Source organism: Megalops cyprinoides, chromosome 10, assembly GCF_013368585.1.
Source record: "Megalops cyprinoides isolate fMegCyp1 chromosome 10, fMegCyp1.pri, whole genome shotgun sequence".
In the NCBI taxonomy this organism is placed as follows: Eukaryota; Metazoa; Chordata; class Actinopteri; order Elopiformes; family Megalopidae; genus Megalops; species Megalops cyprinoides.
In genome coordinates, this window is record NC_050592.1 from 32,636,115 (window position 1) to 32,662,233 (window position 26,119).

Genomic DNA, 26,119 nt, shown 5'->3' on the forward strand with positions numbered 1-26,119 from the left:
CGCAGGGCTGGGGAGCTCGCTCAGTGTGAGGGCAGCCTTCAGAACAGAGGGAGGACAGAGAAGGAGGCACACTGTCACCTCCCTTTCCCGAACTCCATCTCGCTCTGGAGACGGACCGGGACAGACCTCGACGCCGTGAGTCCCGTCGGGGTTCGGGGACGAACGTTTTTTGGCAGTGCTGAAACATGACCCTGACTCCTCCTCCTCCTCCTCCCTCTCCCTGGTATTTTGGTGCTGTTGCCCTTCCTACCAGGCAGACTGTCAGACCCTGCCAGAACGCGCGAGCCAAACTATAACTACATATGCTGCTCCTGAGCTCTCCATCAGAAGACAGAGCTGTCAAACAGGTGGCTGTGGAGATGTATTGGCATGTATGGATTCGAGCCTCTCTGAGAAGGTTTGAATTTTTTAATTAAGTTTTGGAAAAAAGCTAATTATGGCTAGTCATCTGTCCATTAGGTAACCTCAAGTCAAGAGTATTTGTCTTGTGTACTGCATGATACAGTGAGGTTTGATTGCTTTTTGAGATAATAGTAACACAAATGTGCAAATAGTATACAAATATGTGACTGACATGTTGATGAAAAATAGTGATGACTGACTGCTATAGACGCATGTGATCAGAGTGCATTTGAAGTAAAACAGTGTGTCAGCGCTCCTTTTCTCCACTGGGAACTGCTTTTTGGTTATGGAAACTTTCGATACCACGGGTGGTGGCGGGTGGAAGAGGGCTGTTAGGTGAGCGGCCAGCGCGGTGCAGCAGCGGGGAGCAGCCCCTGAGCCGGAGCGCCCGGGGCTTCTGTCAGCAGCCAGATTTATGACACTCATGTGTTGTACTGCAGAACGTATGCGGGGAGGTCCGTGTGACCCACTCTCACGGTGGTGCTTTTTCCTGCCCTGCCGCAACACTAGGCTACTAATCCTCCCAAAATGATGGTGACCCAGTGAGGTGGCCACCCTCGGACCAGTCCGACCCGCCATCATCGCCCTCTGAGAGCGGTCCTCTCAGTAAAGTCCCGCACCCCCCTCTCTGTGCAGATCCTTACTTAGCAATGCTTGTTTTGTGGTTAGCAATCATGCCCTGAAAACAGAACTGCTGGTGTTCAGTACCCATAGTTGCTTTGCTGTTTTTTTGTGTTCTGACAGGTGCAAATATCGCATTGAGAGGACTGGACTTCCCCTCAAAATTATATGCCTAGTATATAAGTACTGCATACACAAAAAGCAGCCTGTTTTAGTTTTGCAGGAATATTTAATATATAGGATTTTGCACTAGTATTTGAAGACTGCATGGTGGTGATTCAATACTAAAAAAGGTAGCCTTCCCAAAAACAACATCCAGCATTTGAAAGTCTATAGTAATGTGACTTATGGATGCTATCTATCTATCTATCTATCTATCTATCTATCTGTTTATCTATCTATCTATCTATCTGTCTGTCTCTTGCTCTCTCTCTGTTTGTATGTATGTATATAGGTAATGCTAAATTATGTAACTATGGCTGGCATCACTGCAGAGCTGTAACACTCTCTCTGCTCTGTGTGCAGGTGATGTGGGTATGCAACCTGTGCCGAAAACAACAAGAAATCCTCACAAAGTCGGGAGCCTGGTTCTACAGCGGCGGTGGTAACACCCCCCAGCAGCTGGGCGACGCCGAGGCCCACCGGGGCAGCCGCCACGAGGAGGCGCCGCGGGAGAAGAAGGCCAAACTGCAGGAGCCGTCGCACTACCAGGGAACCTCAGGGGACATATCCACACCAGCGTCGGACAAAAACAGACCTCACGGGCTCCCACGACAGGAGTCGCTCAAAAACGGTTCAGGGCTGAAGCACTCGGGTCCAGGCGACGCGCCCGTCCACAGGTAGGGGGCACTGGCCCACCACTCCATTTTTCAGTGGAATTAGCTTGCTGAGGCTGTTTTTTTTGGTGGAAGGGAATGTCTCAGACGTGAGGACAGGTTTCAGTACTGTGTGGAATTGTTGATGGGTGTTTCAGAGGTTCCTAACAAAAGATGAAAGGGGTCGCTTCTGGCACACGAGTTCGCATGAAGAGTCCTGAAAGGTTTAATCGCTTAAACCTTTGGAAGAAGGACTGTCTTTGGAGTGCCTGTCAGGCATGTGAAGTCAACTGGAACAGAGCCATGCATATAGACACACTTCAGAGACATATTCACACAGCAGTACCACACACTTTAGAGAAACACACACCTGGCAGTCACACACACTCCACATACACACACGATCCACAGACACACATATTCAGCAGAGTGACACTCACTTCACAAACACACACTTCGCAGACACGCACACTCAACAATGACACACGCTTTGCAGACACATACGCCCAGTAGTCTCACACACACACACACACACACACTCGCTGTGTGAAAAGACTTTGATCTCGCCCCCTGAAGGAAGGCTTGGCAAGCACAATTGCCAGACCAGAGAAATTCTTTGAAGGAAACACCCTGTGCAACAAAGGTTTCAGGTTCATTCCAAATTACCATACCTTCTCCCCTTTAGGTCTTTGTCTTCCACAGTCAATGCACCTAGTTACACATGTATTGTGAATCACTCGAGCTGTTCCATCTGTTATTAAACTAAACTTTGTATCCTTTTATTATTCAAATTTGGTTTTTTGGGGGAGATGCAGTATTAAACATGTTATAGCATTTCATTTTCTCATGAGACAGGAGAAGCCAACTGACAGTTTAGACAGTCAGTGCAGTGTTTTCTCTGACGTTAATTCTTCATCCCTGTTTTTTATAGGGTAATATGGGAAGAGATTTGTTATGGGTGGATGTCATGGCCAGTGTTACAGCTGACAGAGTAAAGCCGGGGTGGCTGAGTAAGCACAGGACTGCACTGAAGGTGTCTACAGTAGTTCTTGAAAAAAATCATCATACGAATAAAATAACAAATTTTAAAAATAATCATTATTGAATTAATGACATCGATTTACGGGGTATTGCAGAGAGATTCTTATGGCAGGTAAAACGTGCCTCCTGCCCTCCTGAAGTGAATTCTATCTAGCTGTGTCCCAGAGAAAACCAGGTCCATGATGACATAACAGGATGAGAACAGATGTAATAACACTCATGGCCACTGGGTGGCTCTTTACCCTCTTGTGCTGCAGGCTGGGGACAAAAAAAGAGACCTGAGCAGAAATGATCTCAGATACAACCTTACAGTCTCTGTTTTTAGACTCGTTTTCTCTCCTGCATCTTATCGGGTGTGCGACTCCATCAGGTAAGCTGCCCCTTTGGTTGTTCATGGCGAGCTTGTTTGTAAGAAACAGATGTCCGGCACCCAGGGCCGCCTTCGTGTCCTGTGGGTCCGGCCTCTTGCCTGGAGCAGGGGATTGTGGTCCGAGTGTTCCTGTCGGGACAGGCCCAGCGTGTTGCTTGGAAACTGTCTCTCGCAGGCCCTTGTCCCTCTGCGTGGCTTGTCCTGCCTATGACCTTGTGAGGGGTGTGCCAGATTGTCACAGGTCCCTCTTGCCGCAGCGGGACAAAAGCCACACTTTTTCGGCAGGGTGTTTTGAAGGTGCAGAGAATACAACGCTTGTCCTCTCCCCTCCACTCCCCAAACCTCACTTCATGCTTTCTATAATACATTCATGACGGTAAACGGGAAAGGTCAAGTTTCCCCCCAAAATGGCTCTGAGTGATCTGTCTACTTTGAACTACATTCCATCGAGAGCTGGCTTCCCAGCACCCAGCTATTCAGTAGGATGGTTTAAATACCTGTAGTTACTACTGACATGGTCTGCACTGGATGAGCACCACAGGAATGGGGTGTTTTCAGCAGGAAGACCTTCTCAATGCTTATTGTTTTGCCTCATCAGAGGTAGAGGTGATGTCGTCTTGGAAATGATCAAGCAGAAACACAGCAAAGCATGACATCTGCCAAGCGTGTGCAGTATGCCCTGCACAATTTTGCCGTGTTTACTCTATGCTAAGACGAAGGTGAGCTTTTCTGACATGCTCACCATATGGCTGAGTAAAACCCTGTCTGCTTTCATCAGGGTATAAGAAGCTGTTGTGTAACTCACAGCAATGCTGGAGAAAATCAGCGAGCGATGCGGGCAGTTTCAAGGCTGTTTCGGATATGTGTGAGCTGTATGTTTCACCTTGTCATGCTGTTCTGAATTTGAATTTGAATTTGAATTTTAATGGTGAACCCTAAGTGCACGCGAACAAGCTGATGCGAAACGTTCGCGTGCCAAGCAGCCAAGGCCCATTCATACGTTTTTTTGCGTTAGAATAATGAGTGGATGGCTATCTGATGCTGGGAATGTGGTTTAAAAATCCATGAATGGCCCAACAACATTGCGTCATAATACTCTTCTGCTGAAATTGCTGGTTGACAGTGGTGGCCTGAAAGTACAAAATGGTTTTAGTTTGTGGTTTTGGTGTGGAAGAGGACCAGCAAGGCGCTGCATGAATGGTGTCCCATTCATTTTGCATTGTTTCCCATGCAATAAATTAATCTAAATGGAAGTGTTCTGTTTATAGAGTGTAAATGTGCATTGTTCAAAAGAAAGAGCTTGCTACCCCATCTTGCAATATATTCTCTCTCTTTTTTTCTGTCTCAAGTAAAAATGAGGAATTGCTTTAAAAGGCTGTTGTAAAGTGATGATATGTAACATGTTTGCTACCCTTTTGCAGTAACAATTTATGTGGTAATGTATCTTTTCTAATGCGTTGCTTCATGTTACCAATGGAGGTAGCTTGTACCTGTCTTCATGGTTCAATTACTGGCAGTTGTGTTTTCAGTGATGAATCTTGCTCAGACTCTTAATATCTCACATCAGCTATCCACATATACAATGTTTTATTGATTAAAAAAGATAATCTAGACATCGAAAGGGAAATGGCTACTTTTTGCTTTGTAAAAAAGCATACATAGTGTAGGAACAACAACCTTTTTGTCTGATTAGCAGACAGAGATAAAACTATTTTGATTCAATGTGGCATTTCAATGATAGTTTTTATACATACTAATGGGCATGATAAAGGGAGAGAATTGAAACAGGGAACAACTTCTGCTTTGGCAGAGTCAAATGTTGACATACCAGGAAGTTGGGAATCTGAAATTTCAAGGGGTAATGGAAATGACTGATGGAGGAAGACCGACAAATCGAAGTCCTACAGCAATAGCACCAGAAGTCACTTTCATTAATCTTAAAGAATGTTTAAATTAACTCTGATTCTATTTCACTGGGAAAAAATGCTGACAGCCTATTTATAACAAGAAATAACTTAAGAAAGGGACTAATTTATCTTGTTCTCCAAGGTGTCATTTGAATGAACACACAGATACTGAGGGACGAGTCGCCATAGTGAGGCTGAGGAAACAACTATAATTATGCTGGGATTAGAATTTAATTACTTGCTCTTTTTTTTCTCAAGGTTTCACACTTTTATTCATTCAAACTTTGTGTCCCTCCACTTCACAAAATCCATTACTGCTGTCTTTTCAGAGCAGGGTGCAACAAGATTCCTTATTATGTAAACCAAGCAGACAAATAATCCCATACTTGTTTTTACAGTGGTAATTAATTTTGAAAGATTTTTATATAGTGTCAGAAGTTAGGGGTGGGGTGATTGTGTGGTCGTGAGATTCACAGAGAAAAATGAAACAACAGTTTAAATGACATGAAATCTTCTGGTATCTGCCTCTGAGGTTCAAAGGAGAGAAAGACATCAAAGTGATTCCTGTTTTATGGTTGGTGTGGCAAAATCATTGCAAAGGCTCAGATTGGTTAATGAAACGTTGTACTGCGAGAGCTAGCGGACTAAACTGATTGTCTTTTTGGTAGATAAGACCTGTGTTGTCCCAGGCTCAGAAACACAGCTGAGGCAATGCAATCAGATGGAGAAGTGGTAGAGTAATTAGAGGGATTATGTAAGATCTGAAATTGCACATTGAAGTGTTTTCCAGCCGAATGGTACTCTGTGTCTCTCTGGGTGAAATTTGGGGAGGTGGGACACCACTGTGAAATGAACATGTCATGGATCAGTGTGGTCATACAGAGCTGAAATCATGGGCAAAGTTAACAGGGAATTAACAAGTGATTAACAGGGAACAGGGAACAAAGCTGAATAATTTCTTCTTGCTGAAAATATAAATAAAAATAACATTTTTTTCATCTTAATTGCAAAGTACTGAATTTTTAGTGTAGAAAGTATTAAAAGACATAAAGGATATATGTGTTGGTCTGGATTATTTGATATGCTAGGTATTTTATTCCATTCCACTGCCGCCTTTTTTCATCGCACTTCCTGCATTTCAGATTTCGTTGTAATTTAACTATCTGGAGTTTAACATCTCTAGTTTTGAATAAGCCATATTAAATAGAAATGGAATTGTCCCATTTTAATCCCATACTCCAATGAAATAAGAGGCTGGTGAATTTGAACAATTCCAAATACCAAGATAAATAAAAAAAAATGTTTCCATCAATATGTAATGGCTGAGATATTATTAGGTATGCATACATTGCAGTAGTTGTCAAGTCATTGTCAATGTCTTTCCAGGCTGTATATGAACCACTTTGTTTACTCCCCCGGCTGCCTTTGTTTCTTCATTGTGCTAAATTTCCTGCGCTTACTGCTACTCCCAGATGTACGCTGGATATTAGGAGACAACCCCCCTCCTCCCACAAAGAATCTGCTCCGGTGATTTGTGTGTAAACCTTCGGTGCCATTAGGTTTCATTTCAACAGAGATCCCGTCCACCCTCTCCCTCCCCCTCCCTAAGACGTTGTTTTAATGGCATTAGGGTGCCTTGTCCACCTCCTTTATTACTTCTGAGAGTTGACGGTTGGCAGCCAGATGTGGCTGAAGTCCTGACGACAGCATCTCGCTCGCCCTGCGAAGAGTGCGAGTGAGTGGGTGAGCCGGGCGTGCGCGACTGAGTGTGTATTTTAATAAGCTCGCAGAAATGAGTTGTGCGTGTGAAAGCGGCCCCTGAAGCTCCGTTGAGGGATGCCTGAGAAAAGATGCCTCGCTTCCTTTTTTTCGTTCGTTTTCTCCCCCTCCGCTGTGAGGAAATCTTGCTACGGTCAGGCGAAAAGCTGTCCCCTCGCCTACATTTTTCCCGGGCCAAGTTCGGAGCATAATGACTGAACAATTAACTATCGGCTGCTGTTCGTTAAAGCGTACTTTTTACGAAGATCGGGAAAAATATGGAACTTGATTGGCGTCTTTTCGTTTTAATGTTCCCCAGGAGATAGAGGGACTCCGGCGAGAGACAGGTGGATGTGTTGTTACTGAAGGAAAAGGGCCGTACCGAGGAGAGAGAAGGGGAGAAGAGGAAAATGCAGTTTGAGACGTTGCGTCAGTTTTGTAGCTCTGTTTTATCTCATTTTAATGGGGCTTTCTCGCCGCCTCAGAATATTTTGCAGACCGAATTGCTTGAGCAAGCGCTAAGCAACATTGGGTGAGTGATGCCTTTGAAATAATGTGATATATGAAGGGTTTCCCCGTTGGCAGATCGGAGGTGTATCCGTGCCGAGGGGGGTCTCGCTTATTGATCGGGCAGCCTTTGTGAAGACATATCGGGAAATTGCAGTTGAAAATGTCCTTCATTGAGCGAGGGGGAGGATGGTGACGGTTTGTGGCGAAGGGGGCAGGGCTTTAGAACTGTATTAATGTTTAAAATAATCAGCCTGTTAAATTGACGAGAGCCGGAGAACTGTATATGTGGAACAGCGTGTTCCTGCCGCATGTGCCGTCTGAGCGGCAGCGGAGGTGCCTTCGAATGCAAGTAGCATTCCGGAACAGTGCTCGCATTATTTCAGTCATTTGTGGCAACCCCTCTCCCCTGCACCGCGTTAATCGGGGGGAATATATATATATATATATATATATATATATATATATATATATATATGATATGATATCGGTTTCAGCTTAATCATTTTTAATTAAAAGGATGCATGCTGCGAATGCTTCAACTTAAAATGCTGACTCGTTAATTTGCAAGACTTTTTCCTTCTTGTGTTAGCCAGAATGGCTCATTTCTGAAATGCGGGATTCTACTCGCGTGCTCTGCCTGTAACCTCCAGCCATAGCGTTTAACATGAGCCCCCTTGCGCATCATTTGCAGACCAGTGTAGTACAAAGAGTTAGGATAGTCAAAACGCTATACTGTAAATTCTGCACGCAATCAAATCGTATCGTTTCTATCATCTCCTTCGGAGTTGAATATTGTGCTGTTTATGTCTGCGTTCAGATCTACGTTGTCATCTCCCACATTACGTCTTAATGGAATTTATTCAACCTCCATGCAACTAACCTTTTCAAATATCTATTATAATCGTTCTAGGAAAAATGTACCGATTCTGCAGAGAGTGTGTGAGAGGGAGAGAGAGGGAGGGGAGGGGGCAGGGCTGCCACGCTTTTAAAAGAGGAAAAGAGCACCATTGTCACAGCGCTGTAAAAACTCAGTTGTGCAGGCTCAGTAAAAACTAGCTCAGCCGCCTGAAAGCTAATTAGAATCTCAAAACATGTCTGACGCTATTTGGCTGTGCATTCATGCCCTTCGACTGATTCGCAAAACTGTGTGTCCGAATACCCTCCCAGGTGCTCGCTGGTGCTGTAGTCTCCTAGCATGTCGCCAGCTCCTTGGCGTTAATTTGGATTCCGAAAGTGCATGAACCCACACATGCCTGAGGGATTTGCCATGCAGGGAGAGAGGTATTTTCTAGGTTACCGGAGTTTGGAGGTGTGCACCCTGGCTCAGAGGATTGTGGGTATTTTTTCCCCTCTGCTTTTTTCTCCTCTCCCTCAGAAATAATTCAGGGCGTCCTAGCCTCCCTCACATTACACAGCCGACAGGGTGAGGGTGTGGGTTACAGTAAAGGCGCACCTACTGTATAACGCTGTCAAATTGGGGCGGCCAAGTTGCTGCTTCTCTGTGTATTCCCTCATCACTCAACATTTAACTCTCACAAACAAATAAGAATTTTCTTAAGTTTTGGTTTAAAATATATCTTTAAAAATCATACATGTCACACATAATCCAAATGCCAGTGCAGAAGTGTCCACAGCTGAGAGGGGAGATAGTGTTGAATGAGGTATATTCTCAAGGATGTAGAGCTTGTGTAAGAGGAGCTAGTGCTACTCTTATACATTATGCTGAAGTCAAATATTAACTCTTTGTTGGGAGGTTGTTGTTTGTACTGTACAGCACAGTTCACAGTATGTCACATGAGACAGAAGGTGTGGTTATCCCACAGTTATCCCAGGTGTAGTGTGAGTGCCGGTGACGTTTGCTTGGAGTAGGGTCAAGTGTCTTTGGCCTCATGCCCTATAATCTGGATACCTCCAAAAATAGGAACAGATCACCAAGCTCGAAATTCCTGGATCATGTCTGTGAGGTTAAAGGCCAGTCCTTACAGTTCATGTCTAATGCATTACCCAGGGTATACCATAAAGTAACATTACCCTTTTTCTCCAAAGATGCTGATGGTGGTTAAGAAAATAATTTTTTGTCAGTGTTTTTTGGACATATTATGGTAACTGCTGTAGGTCTCATTAGTACACAAGTGGCTTGGTGGACAGCATGCTAGTTTGATGACATCCTTGTGTGCTTGTCCAATTGGCTTGCCTGAAAATCAGGCAGCATACTAATGTTATGTTACCGTCATTGTATAGGGGGTTCAGCTCGCAGCCCATCTGCCCAGAGAAATTCAGGATTTGATTATAGTTAGTAGTAGTAGTTTCTGTATTATTTATTAAGTGGATGCCCTTATTCAGAATGACATACAAGTTCATCACAGCAAGATACACTAAGTGCGTGTCACAAGAGCACCAAGAACAAGGGTGCACTGAAGGTGGAGAATAGCAAGTTGGCATTTCAAAATAGCAGAACGTGCTCCATTAAACTTTAACGATCTCCCACACATCAACGGCAAGGTAGAAAAAAGGAAAACTCTCATGTAGCTCTGCAAAGCCCGTTTGGTGGAAACTGTCAGAGCATGGTGGCAAGAAAACTGTGTTTCCTAAGCAAGATAATTCTAGGCTTGCCATTCCTAACCAGTAACCTCTGGCTGAGGGGCTCCCCCTAACTCAGAGATGAGATTTAGGGACTGTGTTTCGTTGGCGGAGGGGGCCCTGAGCGTGGTGTCTCCTCTCCGTCAGTGGCTGTCCCACCTCACCCCTGTGTCCCTGCGCTGGCTGCCTCGGCCTGCCTCAATGTGTCATGTGGTGCCAGGTGTTGCCGTGGAGACCAGAAGTGCTGTGAGGGCTGAGCCCATGATTGATGTTCCTGGACACCCCTGGAGTCTCAAACTGACCACTTTCACCATCACCACAGCCAGGAACCGTAAATGGGCTCGGCTTCCATAGCAGAGGGAAGCCCTGAAATAAACATATGTTTTTAAATGAATGCTTTTTCCAGTGCATTTTTGTGGGAGTGGTAGAATTTCAGCAGGAATTCTGTGCACTGCAGTTATGCCTTTTTCACACCTATGAGCCACCCTCGGGACAGGTTTTGTGTCATTTATTTGGATCATATAAAATGTGTTGACCCCTTTGGATGATGTGGAAAGTCTGTCTCTTTGATACATTGAGATAGTTTGAATATGCAGAACCTGGAACCTGTGCAAAAAATGGGAATCCTATCACAGGCAACCACAAGGGCTAAGTGACCTGCCAGTACACCTGACTGAGAGTTGCCTGTGTATTGTTTTCGATATATGGAATGTGTCCAGGGTTCTCCAGATATTCCCCCCCAGGCAAGCTGCACTCAGCACAGAGAAGATCTGTGATCTCTTGGTATGAGACCCCCTCAGCCCCTGCCTGCATATTGTAGCTCAGCCCCCCACCCCCTGAGGGCAGACATGAGGTGAGATCCGCTGGAGGGGCAGCTGTTCCCAGGGCCCATCCTGAGCCCCCGAAGGCACAGGGGGGGAAGTGTGGCCCCTGCAGGAGGGTTGGGGCCACTGTGGGTGTGCCGTGGAGGGCCGCTGACTTTGACTGTGGCATGCTTTTATGGGAGCTCGTCACCTGGCCCGCTTTTGCCAGTGACCGCGCTCTCTGTGTTACTACACTAATGGGCTGTGCTTTTAAACACAGCTCCATGTATTATGCATGCTCTCCGGTGGGGGTCCTAATGGGGTGCGAGAGCTGTTCTTAGAAATCTTGAACTATGTCGCACAGTGCTGTGTTCACTCTGGGTGTGCGTGTGTGAGTGTGTGTGTGTCTGTGTGTGTATGCACATGTGTGTGCGCTCACATACATGTGTGTGTACATGTGTCAGGGACAGCCCCAGAGCGGTTTTTCTGTATCACTGATGTTTCCCCACTTTGGAACATTTATTAGGGGCTAGATTTATGGAAGGACATTGGTTATTGGTTAGAAATGTACTGAAACTTAGATATGAACTTTCATGAAATAGCTTCACTTGAAAAGGAAGCCCCCTCTGCCTAGTCAGTAAGCAGACACTGAGATGAGACATTGATGTGGCTGATGCGGGTTAAACCATGTCATTTGTTGGAAACTGTAAATATACATTCATTTACAGTGTAAAAATGATACAGCAAGAATTCTGATTTGGCTGATCATTGGCGTTCTGTTCTCACATCTTTTTAGTGCTGTTCTACCTGCTTTATGATGACTGTGCCCATATTTCATAGCCTTACATTTACGGAAATGACAGGGAGAAATCGAATGGGGCTAATGAATCATGTTACTCTCCTCTGTACTATCAAGATTCACACTATTTATTTTAAAGTACCCTTCATACTGCAGCATTTAACATTGACTATAATAACAGGCACAGTAGGATTTTTTAGTCCCACTTCTGGCTTTAGCTTTTTGCAGTTACTCACGTGGTGTAGTCCACTTAATAGTTTCTAAAATGATAGCTGAGGTTCTGACATATGAAAGACACCCATATAGTGGTAAGGTGACCAGAGTTTTGACCGGAAGATGTAGTTGAGAGACTGGAATAAAAATGGAGATACATGAGCAGCTCTGTATTCAGTACATTTAGCATTTAGCATGGCTCAAATCAGAGCCTCTAAAGTACTTAATAAAAAAGAGAACAGTAGTTATATCGTATCAACTTACATGAGGCCTGTTCTCACATGTATTTTTTTCTACCTTGCAGCTGAAATCTAAAAACAAAGTAAAGATATTTTATAGAAATTAGTGACAGCTAAAAATAAACCATAAACTAATTTTTATTTTTTTTTCACTCACAAATTATGCCTTTTTCTGTTTGCTTTTGATTAAACTGCACAAATAAGTCCAGGATAATTTTAGGTAGGCTGTGTCTCTGTCTCTCTCCTTGTTTGTATGGCTTAATTCATTTCAAGTTGTTATTTGTGGTGTCCATAGGTATGAAACAACAGATACAGCAGAATATGCAGTAAGTGTTATGTATTTCTAGGTGGAAGAGACGACACGCACATGTTGCTATCTGGATGAACCGTGTAGTTTTTTTTTTTTACTTTTGTCTATTGTCAGTGACGTCATTCAACAGTACAGTACATTGTTTATGTCAGATAGCCAATAGCCAATAACTAGTTCATCATGACACACAAAATAGTTACCATATGTATGGTAACTCTCTTTCCCATGTGTATAAGTGTAGGAGCTTTGTGTGTCTTGTGTGTGTGTGTGTGTATGTGAGTGTTTTCATTTAGCATCTCTCAAAAGGTCCCTAAACTGTAGTGCTCTTGTGTAGTCCAGGAAGTCCAGAGTCCTCTTAGTTGCACTAAATTTTGAGAGCAGTCTAATTTACAGTTGCTGTGTTGCATAAAATTTGCTTGTTTGGCACATTGAAAACCTCTGTATGTGCTGTTTGTGTAGACGGCGAGAGGGTTTTCGCATTACCAGGAGAAAAAAGAATGACTGAGAGTTTCTCAAGTGAGAAAATTTATGTTCATTATAGACTACATGAAGATCTGGAGCGTTTAATTTAAAAAATGATGAACACATGTCTCAGCCTGTTTAATCCTGTGGATACTTTAAATAAATCAACTCGAAAACAGATACTTGATTAAACAGTGGCTTTGTTATATTAATTAAACCTCGCAATACGAATACAATAAAACAAACAGCATTTAATCAACATATTTTATGGAAATGTATACTAGAATTGACATTTCCAGCTTGTTAAATGCTGTAAATGTGAATTTTTTAATGGTCCACATGATTTTTTTCTGTATTTTGTACTGTTTTAACATCTCCCCATTTCATGCTTTACAGTTTCACACTTAATTTACACTTAAATTTTGTCTTACAATTCGACTAGAAGCACATAATGTACATAAAGATGCATACGCGCTCACAAGAACACACAACACAACGCTGCTGAACATAAATGCAAAATACGGCTATGTCAGTATGCTTTCATTGCTCTCATGTGGGCGGCCTTAGTTTCAGTCAGAGCGGGAAATCAATCGGGAGTGGGGCTCACTGTAGATGCAGGGACCTCTGGTAGAACAGTGGCCATGGTGATTTTGCTTGATAAATAGGCAGGATGATCCCGGTGCCGGCAGCACGGGGGGCAACGGGGTGGGGAAGTCCTCTTCAGACGATGTACAGTGTGAGGAGGCGGAGGTGGATTTGGAGGCGCACAGCCTGGCAGTTTGTTTTATGTGTGGACTTCAACAGCAAAACTCCTTTTAAAAAGGAATGCACAGCTTTATCCACAGGCCTTTAAAAGACATGAATAATATGTTCAAGTACAATTTGTATGTTATGTTAGATACTCTCTCTCATAGCTTGGGTTACATGTATACTTCAAATTTTAACCTATTTGTTTGACTTGTTAGTATTTAGTAGTGATAAATATTATAAATATAAATATTAGTGTTTATTGATGAGGTCCAGGGGCACACATCATGTCATTGAACAAACATACCTTTATGTTGTCATTCACAGGATAACACATCCCTTTCATAAGCTCACACAAACTTGCTTGAGTGGTGACCATGATTCTCTTCAACAGCGCAGACAGTTGGCATGGAGGCCATACTGTAGGGGGGGGGGGGGGGGGTAGCAGGAGGAGTGGGAGGGGGACAGGCAGGAGTGGAGGAGGAGAGGGGAAGAGGAGGAGGAAGAAAAGTAGTCAGGGGGGAAGTAGGTGGGGAGGAGAGGGATTAGGAGGAGGAGGTGGAAGAATAGGTTTGGGGATTGACTAGGTGGGGGGGGGGGGGGGGCAAAGAAGAAGAGAAGGCAGAGGAAGATGGGGGAGGAAGGAGAGTAGCCGGGGGGGGGCAGTCAGGCACGGGAGAGGCGTAGGCAGAGAGGAGAGGGAGGAAGTGGAGGAGGGGAGCATGGGTGACGGCACAGCAAGCTCCATCGCAGCAGAAACAGACAGAAGGAAGTCAGGCTGCATCTGCCCCATGTTCATTGAGAAACAACCAGTCAGGGATGCCTACCGTGCACTTTCATGTCAGCAGAGGGTTCAGAGCTCATGTGAGCACCCTAGGATACCCCCACCCTCTGGAGAGGTGTGCTTCACCAAACAATAATTAAATAACCATTCCATGTTTCCAACTCTAGACTGCTATACTTCCCCCCCTTTCAGAGGCAATGATGCGCTGATCCTGACTAGAAGCAACGCTACACGTAGGCGCTATGGCTAGAAAGACATGCTACAGTACCCAGTCTTTGGTGTGTGCCTGTTTAAGAAGAGCGTCCAAAGAAATCGATACTGGCTACTCTCAGTGTATCATATCCAAGCACAAGTACCCAGTGCTCCGGGGCCTGTGGTCAGATAAGCATCAGTCTAATATCCTGGGCCCAAGGCGACTTGGCCCTAGATTAAGATGAAATTGCCTTTTCCACTGGACGGCAGGAGCCGGTGTAGTGCCAGCAGGGCATATGCGCAGGCAGCAGGGGTTTGTGGGTAACCGGCTTCAGCCCACACGGTCGGGCCTGGGCCATCACTCTGCTGAATAGGCACTGGAGGCTCCGTGGGGATGCACAGGGATGCATGCGGCACGAGGCAAGAGAACAAAGCCCTGCCTGGCGGGAAGAGGCACTTTTTTCGCCATCGTGGCATCTGGCCTCTTTCATACTCACGGAGTGAAGCTAATTTCGTCAAAAGGAGGACGCACGCATGCGGCCCCCGGGTCTGACACACTGTTAATGGCAGGGAGGGGAGCGTTCCGCTCGCTACATTCTCGCCTCCAGCAGGGGAAGGTCATCTCTAAACACCGGCCTTGGCGGCTGAATTAGGCTCCACTTTTCCTTTTCTTCTTTTTCCTCTTTTTTTCATAGTCTTTTTATTCTTTCTGATGATGTGTCCTCCCGGGGATAGAGCTCGCTGCGCTGCGGTTTGAGTCCTCGAGACACGTGACAGCCTGGGAGCGTCCCGTGAGACGGGTCTTTTGGAAAGCCTACGTTTCAGCTGCAAGCCAGATGCCCTGGATTGGGTTTTTGTTGGGGGGTTGGGGGGGGTGAGGTTGCTTTATACACTGTTTGTTTTTTACATAGTAGAAAACAAAACTGAGGGGATTGGGGACTGTTTTTTATTTTTTTAATCAGAGTGCATTTTTCTTCAAACAGTTCATGCCACTATCCAATGGGATAGTACTTATAAAACGTGCAACTAGTTTGTAGTAGTGTTTGAGACTATGTACGAACGTCCATATTTTACTCTTGGGCAGATGGCAGCCAGCGGCCAAAGATGTACACTGTTTTGAGGCTTCTCGAGCCATCAGTCTGGTTCATTCTCACATGTCTCATGCTCAGTCTTTCCAAAGCGACTCGCCTCTAAACAGTCTCTTGTGCCAGCTCCAGAAAAAAAAATTGAGCCAATCAATTAGCGGCCAGACGGCCTCCTGTGCTCCTCCGGCTCGAGTGTATAGACAGGGTGGGTGGAGTCATTACCGCTCTCATCTCAGGAATATGTCAGCTTTCCCTCTGTTTAAAAAGGTACCCTTAGCACCGGGCTAGCATGGTACATGCGAAATGTTCCGTTGTCCGCCTTTAAAACAGAATTTTTTTTCATGTGTCAGGTATGGAGGCTGCAGCCTCCTTACAAACACAGTGTTGTGTTGCATGCAATTTGTAGAAATTGTGTGGTAATGTTAAAGAATTTTGTATGTATCTGTATCAATGAGATGTATTATGTATAATTACATGGGAAGTTAATATGGAAAATGTGTAGCATGTGTTTGAAGATTTGCTACTAATGACAAGATTGGGGCACACATATCTGTTTAGATGAGTGAGGACACCAAGGACTTGGTAAGATGCAGCAAAAATGATTTCAAGAATGAAAATGACAATGGAAATTGTCTCATAATTTTGACCCAGTTTCATATACATATCACACACTTTTATTCACTTGTCAGAAGCGAGCACAGCAGCAATCAAAAGTTCAGCCCAGACATTCGCGTTTGGCCGCTTTCAAGTACATATTACCGTCCCCCTCGAATGCTCGTGTGAGATTTTGATGTTATTTTCAAAGCTCTAGGAGACTAATTACTTGCATATTTTGCAAACATTATGCTCTGCTCTAGCCCCTCTGTCTCCCTGCGTGCGTACAATTAACTCTGTTCATTTGTGTTGCAAATAAACGTGGCCTTCTGGGTTTTTCCCCCTGTTTATTTGAGCAGCGGAGCCGTCCAACTGAAAAGTGATCAAACGCTGGCATCCTGGCAGATGCTGAGCAAATACGGATAAGCACCAGTAGCCGTCTCCTGCTTCCCTGGCATTTCGGGAGACTTGTATCATTAATGAAATTCAATGTAATATTAATTTAATTCAGCATGTTTACTAGTTCATTAGGTTTTAAGATGCCAGTTGATTTAATCTCTTGGGGGGTGGCAGGAAACAGACTTTGATGATTCTTTCTATTTTTTTTATGCCCTTCCCCGATTTTGGTGGAGAGATCTGGGAAAATTGGGTAATATCCTTGGGACGGCTTGCAGATGTTTGTCGATCACCTGATGTACTCACAGCTTATATCAAAAGCCGCTCCTCCGTTTCTCCTCATGACAGGGGAACGGATGTCATAGACATCTCAGAATTTCAAGATAGAGGTTGTCAGGAGCAGAGATAAAATACTCTTCCCAAAATAACAGTTTTTTCATTTTTTTAGTTTGTAAGCCTGCTGGCCACAACCAGATACCTTGTACCAGAGTTGATGTCACCCGTAATTACAATTAACCCCTGAGACTTTTTCCTTTGGAGAGGTGGAAGTGATGGACCAATGCACACACTCTGCCACTGAGCAGGGTGTAATTGCATTGTTGCCGCCCCAGGATGGGGGACAGAATGTGCTGTCTCTAAGCGACGTTTCCATAGGAGCCAGTGACTTCACCACACCCCCAGCAGAGCGCCTCCCATCATCCATGAAAATCCTCAGTTATCTGCTCATTCACTGGGATTAAAAACAGTTGTAACCTAGTTGCTCAAGGGGATTCAATCCTGCAACCTCTTGGCTTTGAGTCTGGCAGCCTGTTAAGATCCTCACACCAGACAGAGGACCGTTTTCATCATGGTGCAAAAATGAAGCTGAAACCTGGGAGGTCCTTGTTTCTAAAATGTCTGTTGACCTACCAACAAACCACACCCCCACCTTCTTCTAAACACACTTTTGTCTCAGATTCTCCTTTGACTGGTTGTATGGTTTTTTGTTTGCTTGGATCCTGAGTAGTTCACATGAACATACAGCTCTGTGAACCCATATCGTTATCACACTCAGCTTCCAGCCCCCAGGGCCAGGTTATGGACCCTTCCATTACCACCACCCTCTGCAGTGGTCCGAGAGCCCCTGTGTCACCCCATTCACCACAGCAGATTGGGCCACACATTACAGATGGCATAGATGAAAGGGCCTGGAGCTGGGAGGTGCTGTGTCCACGGACACAAACTGTTACTTCTGGATGAGCGGGTCTGTACCCCTGCCTGTAAAATGGCTATCACGTTAACCAGCCCCTCTCCCATACTCCTCCAGGTCCTCCAATTTTTGCTGGGCTCTCAGTCATTATTACCAGTTACTCAGGCACATTTTGCCAGGTGCATAGCATGCTGCAGAGCGTCTCTACATTGAATGACAAATTATGAATAGAAATGCATTCCAAGGCCCTGTTTGTTTCTAATCCAGGCAGGTGCCTCAAAAGGATCCTTCACAGTGGTCCTGCTACCATGTATGGATAGACTCCCCTGCAGCCGTAACTGGAGACTCATCAAGTTTCCATTCGTTTACCAGCTATTGCCAAATTACCAGTTGGGCTCATCCAACATGCAAAATGCAGTCGGATGACAGAGGGGAAAGTCCAGAAATCTGTGTTACTAAAATCAGCATTGTGATGCCGACAAAGTTTGATAGCATTGAACATGCAAGAAAAAAACAAGAAATCATCCAGATACACCAGGATCAGTTTACCTGCAGTTTCGACAGATGATTGTCCTGTTCAGTTCTAGTACCGTAACTTAATACTATAATGACACATTCACACGCATGTAGACATGTGCATGTACATTAGCAATAATTGCCAGACTATTTTGGGTGCCTGTTCATAATTGATAGTATTTTTTTAAAAATAGATCTGGTAATGGTTATCTTGGAGCGTGCAGAGCGCCCAGGGCAGTGTGCGATGCTCAGCGGTGTGGAATAAAGATAAATTTACGCAGAGATTCTGCAGCGAGTGAAGCAGCCTGATGTTTTTGCTTTGCTGCATAATTGGGATCACATGCTCAGATCCTCCTCGTCCTTCTTCTCTGGCGTTCTGTGCTGGGTTACCTGAGGGGGCCATGGGTTTCCTGCTCTCAGGTTGTTTCTCTTTTTTCTTCTTTGACCCCAGTACTCGGCATGAGCTAGTGCTCCTGCTGGAAGCTGGATCTGCAGGCTTTCCCTGTGAATCCGCATCAGGCCCGTGTTTATTAATTGATGAGCATGGAGTGCGTGGGTCCAGGCTATAGAAACAGAGTGAAACTGACGTTCGCTTGATGTGAAGTGCGGCTTGGTCTGCCTTCCTCGGCCTGGCATGCGCCTATCGTTTCCTTGTTTTTCAAAGCTCAGAAGCCATTGAGACATGGTCATTGCCGTGTCTGAAAAAGAATTGCTCACAATGACACAATACTCAGCTTCCCTCTCTGCTGTCCTTCGCCATGCCTGCTCCCAAGCCACTGGAGCGTCAGTGATCAGGAGCAAGGGCTTCTCATTCATTTATTTCCTCCTGTGCATGGAGAGTGGGCTCTCAAGGCTGCCTAGTGATAGGGTACCAATATTGGTGATAAATAAAGTAACAGATTATTTATTTAGGAGCCTTGGAGCTGAGCGCTGAGTGTGTGTTCCTAAAAAAGGGGTGAGTTGTGGATGGAGTGTGGTGTGGCACTGCCTACAGGTTTGATGTGGCATAGCAGGGGACAGAGTGGCCTGCGGGTTTGATCAGATGGAGCAGAGGACAGAGTGGCCTGCAGGTTTGATCAGGTATAGCAGGGGAGAGTGTGTACTGAGAATGGAAATGTCAGAATGGTCAGATTGTTTTCCACGTGTGTCAAAACCAGTCTGTGAAGAACCAAGTTATACAGTTGCATAGTAAGGTAGCATATAGTGTTGCAAAGTACAGTATGTATACAACACATGTATACAAAATGAGATTTGAGACCTTGCAGCAGTGACAGTGACTGTCATAAGCTTAATGCATGTGAGTAGACCCTCCCTCCTGGAGGTATTCTCTAAGTCCTTCCCTGTGTGTTTTGGCAGGGGCAGGTGGCCATGCTAACAGTCCTTAAGGCAGCCAGAACGGCCTTCTGCTTCCTATGACTACCACGGTCCAGTTCACCCTTACAGATGGCGAGTAACATTACTACGGTGTAGTGGTGTCATGGCATTCCAGGCAGCATAATTAAACCATCACTCGACCCCATCCTCCTGCCCCCCTCCCCCCAGCCGCCCATGTCGTCACGGCGTCACCCCGCTCCTCTTTGATTTGTCATGCAGCTTGTTCGCGGGAATAAAAAATGCATGCTTAGCAGAAGCACGGAAAGAAAGTAGGATGCAGAGGAGGGGGGAGTCCGGGGGTGTGACTTTAAAGCCTTTTTTTCCCAGCCGTCGGAAAGGAAACAATGTTTTATTCCAGCTTTGAATTAGAAAGCGGTGAGTAATGAAGGGCCGTGGGTAGCCTCACTGGCACATTTCACACTTTGCTCTGGAGGCATGGAGTGTCGCTGCCTCCGTCCTGTGCAGAGGTTAAGCTGTGCAGTGCCTTCTGGGTGCAGCCACAGCAGGATGCTTTTGCCCCGTTGTTGCCTGTCTATGCGTAATTGGTCCTCAAGCGTCTGCTGGTGTTGTTGCTTTGGCAGATCTCTGAAAATGTCCCATTTTTTAATGTGATTTTTTTTTCTGTTAGCTTTAGGCCATATTTGACTGTGTTCTATTGTGTTGACTAGTTTTGTCTAAAATGCTGTCAGTAATGATGTCAGACATTGTCGTGGCGTCATTGTATCCCCCCTCATTCATGCGAAAATACCATCTCGCCAAAACCCCAAATTGAACATCCTCAGTCATTACTGGAAGGCCAGCCCAGACATCTAAGTCTGGCCCTGATGTAACAGTCAGGACACACAGCAGGAAGACTTCAGAAGAACTGGTGCACCTGATCTTGGTGTGTGTGTGTGTGTGAGTGTATTGTGTGTGTGTGTATGTGAGAGAGTGAGTGTGTTGGCCAGGGAGGGGCAGCAGCGCCAATGAGATCAGTGACTGTCAGTGATGCAGTGGGAGCGGCAGCAGTCTCTTCTCTAAGCCAGGAGTTCACAGGTCCAATCCTGCTTAAAGGCAGCTCTGGAGCCCAGCCAAGGCCCTGCAAGCTGGGGTAATGCACAAGTGGTCAGCCATTACAGGATAAGTCTCTAAGTCGCAATATGGTAGATAGCAGCGAGCGTCTCGTCCTCCAAGTATTCGGGAAGGAGGCTGTGCGCTCTCCCGGCTGCCTCCCCTCCAGCAGGCTGCGTGGGAAAGCCAGCATCGGTCACAGATCGCTGAAAAAAAAACACGCCTATTCTCCTGACAGTTTAACGAATTACCCAAAATGTTAATTGGGGATTTTTAGTGATGATTTTTTTTTTTCTTCCCAGTGACTTCTGAGCGTTCCTGCTCTCTTGATCTCCCACTGCGACGCTGGTATTAGGCTGTTAAACTCAGGCTGAAGTCAATAAGGATAATTGCACAGTGCTGCTTGTAAATTGCCCAAGTGAGCAACATGGTTGCAGATGGCTGTGTGTGTGTGTGCGTGGCCGCTGTCCGTGCGCGTGCGCGTGCGGACTGCATGCACAAGCACAGTTTCCCCTCATTACCTCTTTGAATTGAAATACAAGCAACCGTTGTGGTATATCAGACTAATTCTGTATACTTGAAATGAGTTCATTCAGAGACTGGAGCCAGTTGGTAACAGCTGATCATGAAAGACCCTCTTTCATTACTGGGAGGGGTACAGAGACTGGAGCTGCTGTAAGGTGGAGTTTAATGCCCAAGCCTGCTGGGGCATGACCTACATTGCTGGTGAGTGTTTTTAAAAGGAAGACATGCAGTGGTTGGTGCTGGAGTGCTGTTTAATGTTAGGAGAGTAAACTGTGAGTGTGTGAAACCTAGTTAATGATGTGCTGTTTGCTGGTTGGCCCTGGCTGCTGTGATGGATGTGAGATTACTGAGCTTCCTGCTTCTTCAGTGTAGGACTCTCTCAGAGCTGTGAGGCTGAAGGATACCAGCTGTCCCAAGACTGAACCCTGATCCTCAGCAACCTGTGTGTATGTCAGTGCGTGCGTGTGTATGTGTGTTTCAGTGAATGTGTGTCTGTCTGTGTAAGTGTGTGTTTGTGTGTGTGTGTGTGTGTGTCTGTGTGCATATATATACATATTTATATATACATATATATACATATACATATATACATATATATATAGAGTATATTGAAAGCGGTGGTATCACTGTGCCTCAGAGGGATTGCCCCTCTGTAAGAGTGATGTATCAGCTGAATAAACATTGGATTTCATTATCATTTCATTAAATGTCACCTCAGACCCCAGCATATTGCTCCTGCTTATCAATGGAATATTCAATAATGATTACAAGGTGAACTTCTGGTTTCATGTATTGTTTGATACAGCTGTGTTTCACAGTGTGGATTTTTGACATCAGAGCACTCTCTCACTGTTCCAGAACTTTCCAGAGAGACTCTCCCTGTTCTGGCATACTCCCCTGGCATACTCCAGTTACAGCTCAGCTGGAAGCGCTGTGTCAACAAGCGGGCCTTCGAACTGCTGTCCCACATGCTCCGAGCTGCCCTGTCACGTGATTCCCCCAGTTCCTCAGACAGGTGTTGTCTCGCCTGTGCAGAGGAGCAGAGGAGGGGAATCTGAAAAGAGTCTCTCTCTCTCTCTCTCTCTCTGTCTGTCTTGCTGTCTTGCTTTTTCATTCTCTCACTCTCTCTCTCTCATTCTCTATGTCTCTGTTGGTCTCTCTCATTGGTCTCTCTCTCTCTCTCTCTCTCTCTCTCTCTCTCTCTTCACATGGGCGTAAAGCCACTGCTTTGTCGAGCTGCACTCCACCCTAATCTCACATGTGTCCTAACTGACCCCTGGCCCCCCCTCCCTGAAAAGCCTCTGAAAATCAAAGCTCCACATGCAGGGTGCGTGGCTGCGTTTCGTCGACGCCCCCTTTCGCCAAAACGTAGCTTCATTAAAAAAGATCATTAAATTATGCCACATCATACCAACCGTGCCTTTAAAATGGGAGGAAACATACAGCAAACCTCGATGTGATGCACTGGAATAATTACACATTTTTCAGTTACGTTAATTACAAAAAAATAGGGTGGGGTATACAGAGTTTGCTCAGTTTCAGGATAATTATCTCAGGACACAATGCTACATGTGAATAGGCCAGATCCCAGGCCCTGCGTTTTGTAGGCAATAACCGCCAGTCCTGTAATCAGCTAAGTACCATAATCCTCCTTGCAGGGTAAAATCTTGCTTGACCTCCAGCTATATACAGCCTGTGATAACAGCATTAAACAGTAACACTGCTGCGCTCTCCCAGAAGCCTTTGCGGCAGGGTCACAGGGGGCTGGGCCGATCCCGTGGCTCAGGTTTTTTTTTTTCGCGACACACACCTCACTCGCGCCGGCGTGCTAGGAAGGCTGCGATGCGCAGGAGCGAGAAGAGCGCAGGAGTGCCGAGAGCCACCGCTTCCCGGGGAGCCATTTGGGCGTTGCGCGCTTCAGAGCGGCAGGATTTTTCGGATGTGACTTCGCAGAGGCGCTGAGGGGATTTGCCGGGCACTGCCTGCCAGGAGGGGATTTCATGCATCCGCCTGCACGAGATGGCCGAGACTTCCCGGACGTGCAGTGGCTGATTGAGAGGTACGGGCGCGGCTGTCGCAACGCCGTGACAGTGGTGGCGATCGGCGTTTCGGCGCGGCGTGGCTTTCACGCCACGGGAAAAACTCTTAGCGGATGGCAAAAAAAACGGCTGGGATTTGCGTTTTTTCTGTGCAAACTCTCTTAAACGAGTTTTGAAGACAGCCCTGCGATAAATTGTTACCATTAGAAGGCGAGTTTCCTTTAATAAGAAGAGTGGCAGAACGCGGCACAGTCATTTGTTTTCATTTGACTTCTCTCCTTTGTCCGCGGGATTAGAGGTGACGCTCCCCCTGTGGGGGGCACGGCTCATGTTATCGCCTCGGTTGCCTGCCACTTTCTCACTTAAGGTGTCTTGCTGGTGCCTGTCGCGGCGAGGCGCGTCGGGAAAAGCGGGTGTGTCCCACCAAAGTGCGTAGAGGGGGTGGCCGGTGTGCTCAGGGCTCCAGGAGGAGAGCGAAGAGCAAGGACTTTTCGGAAGGGAAGGGGGATGATTGAGAACCAAAATAAGAGGCTGGCAGCTTGCAGCTGCCAAGAGCTGGAGGGCTGGAAAGTTCAGACTTGAAGTGCGCTTCATGTGAGGGGTGTAGAGAGCCAGGCGTCGGCGTGGATAGCGTCCCAGAGGCGACAGAAGTTGCCGTGCTTCACAGCAGGTCTTTTTTCGCTCTGTTTTGTGGCTCTCTCTGAAGTGGCAGGTGCCTCTCGGTTTGAGGCTGTAGGATTTCTGCTGCCTGTGTGGAGGGGAGGGAGCGACAGTGGCAGCAAGGCTCTGAGCTGCTGTTTTATCTGACAGAAGAAAAGGTATTTAAGTTGGGTTTTTTTAAAAGCAAAAACCAGGTCAGCATGTGTCTCAGAGAGAGAGCGAGCTATGTATGGGGCGGGGGAGGTGGGGGGGGTGGGGGAGATGGGAAAGGGGGAAAAGAGGGAGGGAGAGAAGAAAAGAGAGAGAGGGGGAGGGAGAGGGGGGAATGAGAGAGGAGAATGAAGAGAAAGATAGGAGGAATGGAGAGAAAGAGGGGGAAACAGAGGAAAAGAACAGGAGGGGAAAAGACAGGGGACAGATAGAGGAAAGGGAGGGAGAGAGAAAGGGGAAAGGAGGGAAAGTGAGGGGGGAAAGAGAGGAAAAGAGTGAGAAGGGAGGAGAGAGGAGAAGAGAGAAAAAGAGGGGGAAAGAGAGGGGAACAGAGAGAGGAAAAAAGACAGAGAAAGGGGGAAGGAGAAGGGGAGAGTTTAAGGGGGGGGGGGGGTAGAGGGTAAAGAAAAGAGTGAGAGAGAAACAGTCACCCATTCAGCCGAAGGGCCCCCTCTTCCACTCTCCCAAAACTTCTCCTTTAGTGTTACTTACAGTGTTTTTTTTCCCAGCACTAGGAAAGGACATTGGCACATGTGCTGCAGGACCGGGATGTTTCTCTCCTGCTTAACATGTTTGCATCAGGACCACAGACTCCTTAACTACGTCTGCTGACCTACTTTCAGCCTCAGGCACGTGGATGTAATTTCACTTCTGTGACTTCACAGGCAGTGCTAATTGATTCATTTGGAAATAATGGCAAAGCTACAGTAGATCTTTTTTTCAGACACACAGCAGTAGTTTTGTGTGGGGAGCGCCGTTATCATGGCCTTGTCGTTGGCTGTGAAGTGTAGCAGCAGAGAGGAGCTGGCAGCGTGAGGACCGTCTGTATGCGGCTCTCTGCAGTCTCTCTGGAGCGGTGCGGACAAGCGGGACTGGGAAAAACCCGCTAATTGACTGCTGATTAACAATTACTGGATGTGGCGCTGCCCTGCTGCGAGTGTCAGGACGAGAAAGCAGAGGATAAACATCGGTGTGAATCAGCAGATTCTCGCCGCGGGCGCAGGAGCTTGTGGAGCTCGAGGAAGCTGTTTGCAACCTGTAAACATGCCCCCCTTCCCAAGGCCCCCGTGTAAATGATATTCGAAGGGCTGATGAATTATGAACGCCCACCCTTCTGCACGGGGGAACACACCTCTGCGAAAAACAGAACGCGCCCCTCCTTCCTCTCACTCGCGTGTTCGCCGCTTGTCCCCATGAATGTAGGTTCCATACAAACGCACGGGGATCAGCGTGTAGCATAGCCCAAGAGGATAAAGCATTTGTTAGGGGCTTAACAGAACTCAACACAGGATTTATATCTAGTACACATAAATTAGTGGAGAAAAGCCCTGGCCATTATAGTGTTGAGAGGATTAAAGTGTATCCAATATTAAGACCACATGCCATTATTGAAATCTGAGTGATTTTAATTGATGGCACACAGCAGGCCGCCCATGCTGTGCCGTCACCGGAAGTGGCACGGCCATGTTTGGGTGCTCCGGGGGCCGTGGGCGGGGGCCTGAGAGGCAGGAGATTTTGGGCAGAAATCGCAAATGGGATCCTAATGACTCCTGTCCTAATACAGCGTACGTGTACACACACACACACACACACACACAACACACATGCACGCACACAACAACACACACACACACACAATAAAACATGCACACACGTACACACAGACATACACACTGACTACACATGCAGTACACAAATATGCATATGGGAATGTACACACAAACACACAGACACACAGACACACACACACACACACACACACACACTCATGCACTCACTCCGCTCCTCTTTTGGGACCTCTCAGAAGAAAGCAGTCTGTTGCAGTGCGACTATGCTCTTATCCTCTATTTATATGAATGAATGAACTAATTTCCCTGAACAAATCTTTTATATACACAGTTACCGCAGTAAGTTTGGGTAATTATCTG

General features: G+C 46.1%; 1 protein-coding gene across 33 annotated transcripts in view; it reads left to right on the forward strand.

Annotated features, from left to right (window-relative positions):
• The window catches only part of rims2a (regulating synaptic membrane exocytosis 2a), a 187,774-nt gene that overhangs the window by 50,741 nt on the left and 110,914 nt on the right, over positions 1 to 26,119 (forward strand). For 21 of the 33 annotated variants that reach the window (XM_036538373.1, XM_036538374.1, XM_036538393.1 and 18 more), the window contains exon 5: positions 1,549 to 1,862. In XM_036538373.1, coding sequence (XP_036394266.1) covers positions 1,549 to 1,862 — 314 coding nt within the window. Of the gene's footprint in view, positions 1 to 291; positions 398 to 1,548; positions 1,863 to 6,897; positions 7,447 to 23,199; positions 23,342 to 26,119 lie in introns of those variants that run through there. The other 12 variants (XM_036538384.1, XM_036538401.1, XM_036538399.1 and 9 more) reach the window with 3 other exon arrangements.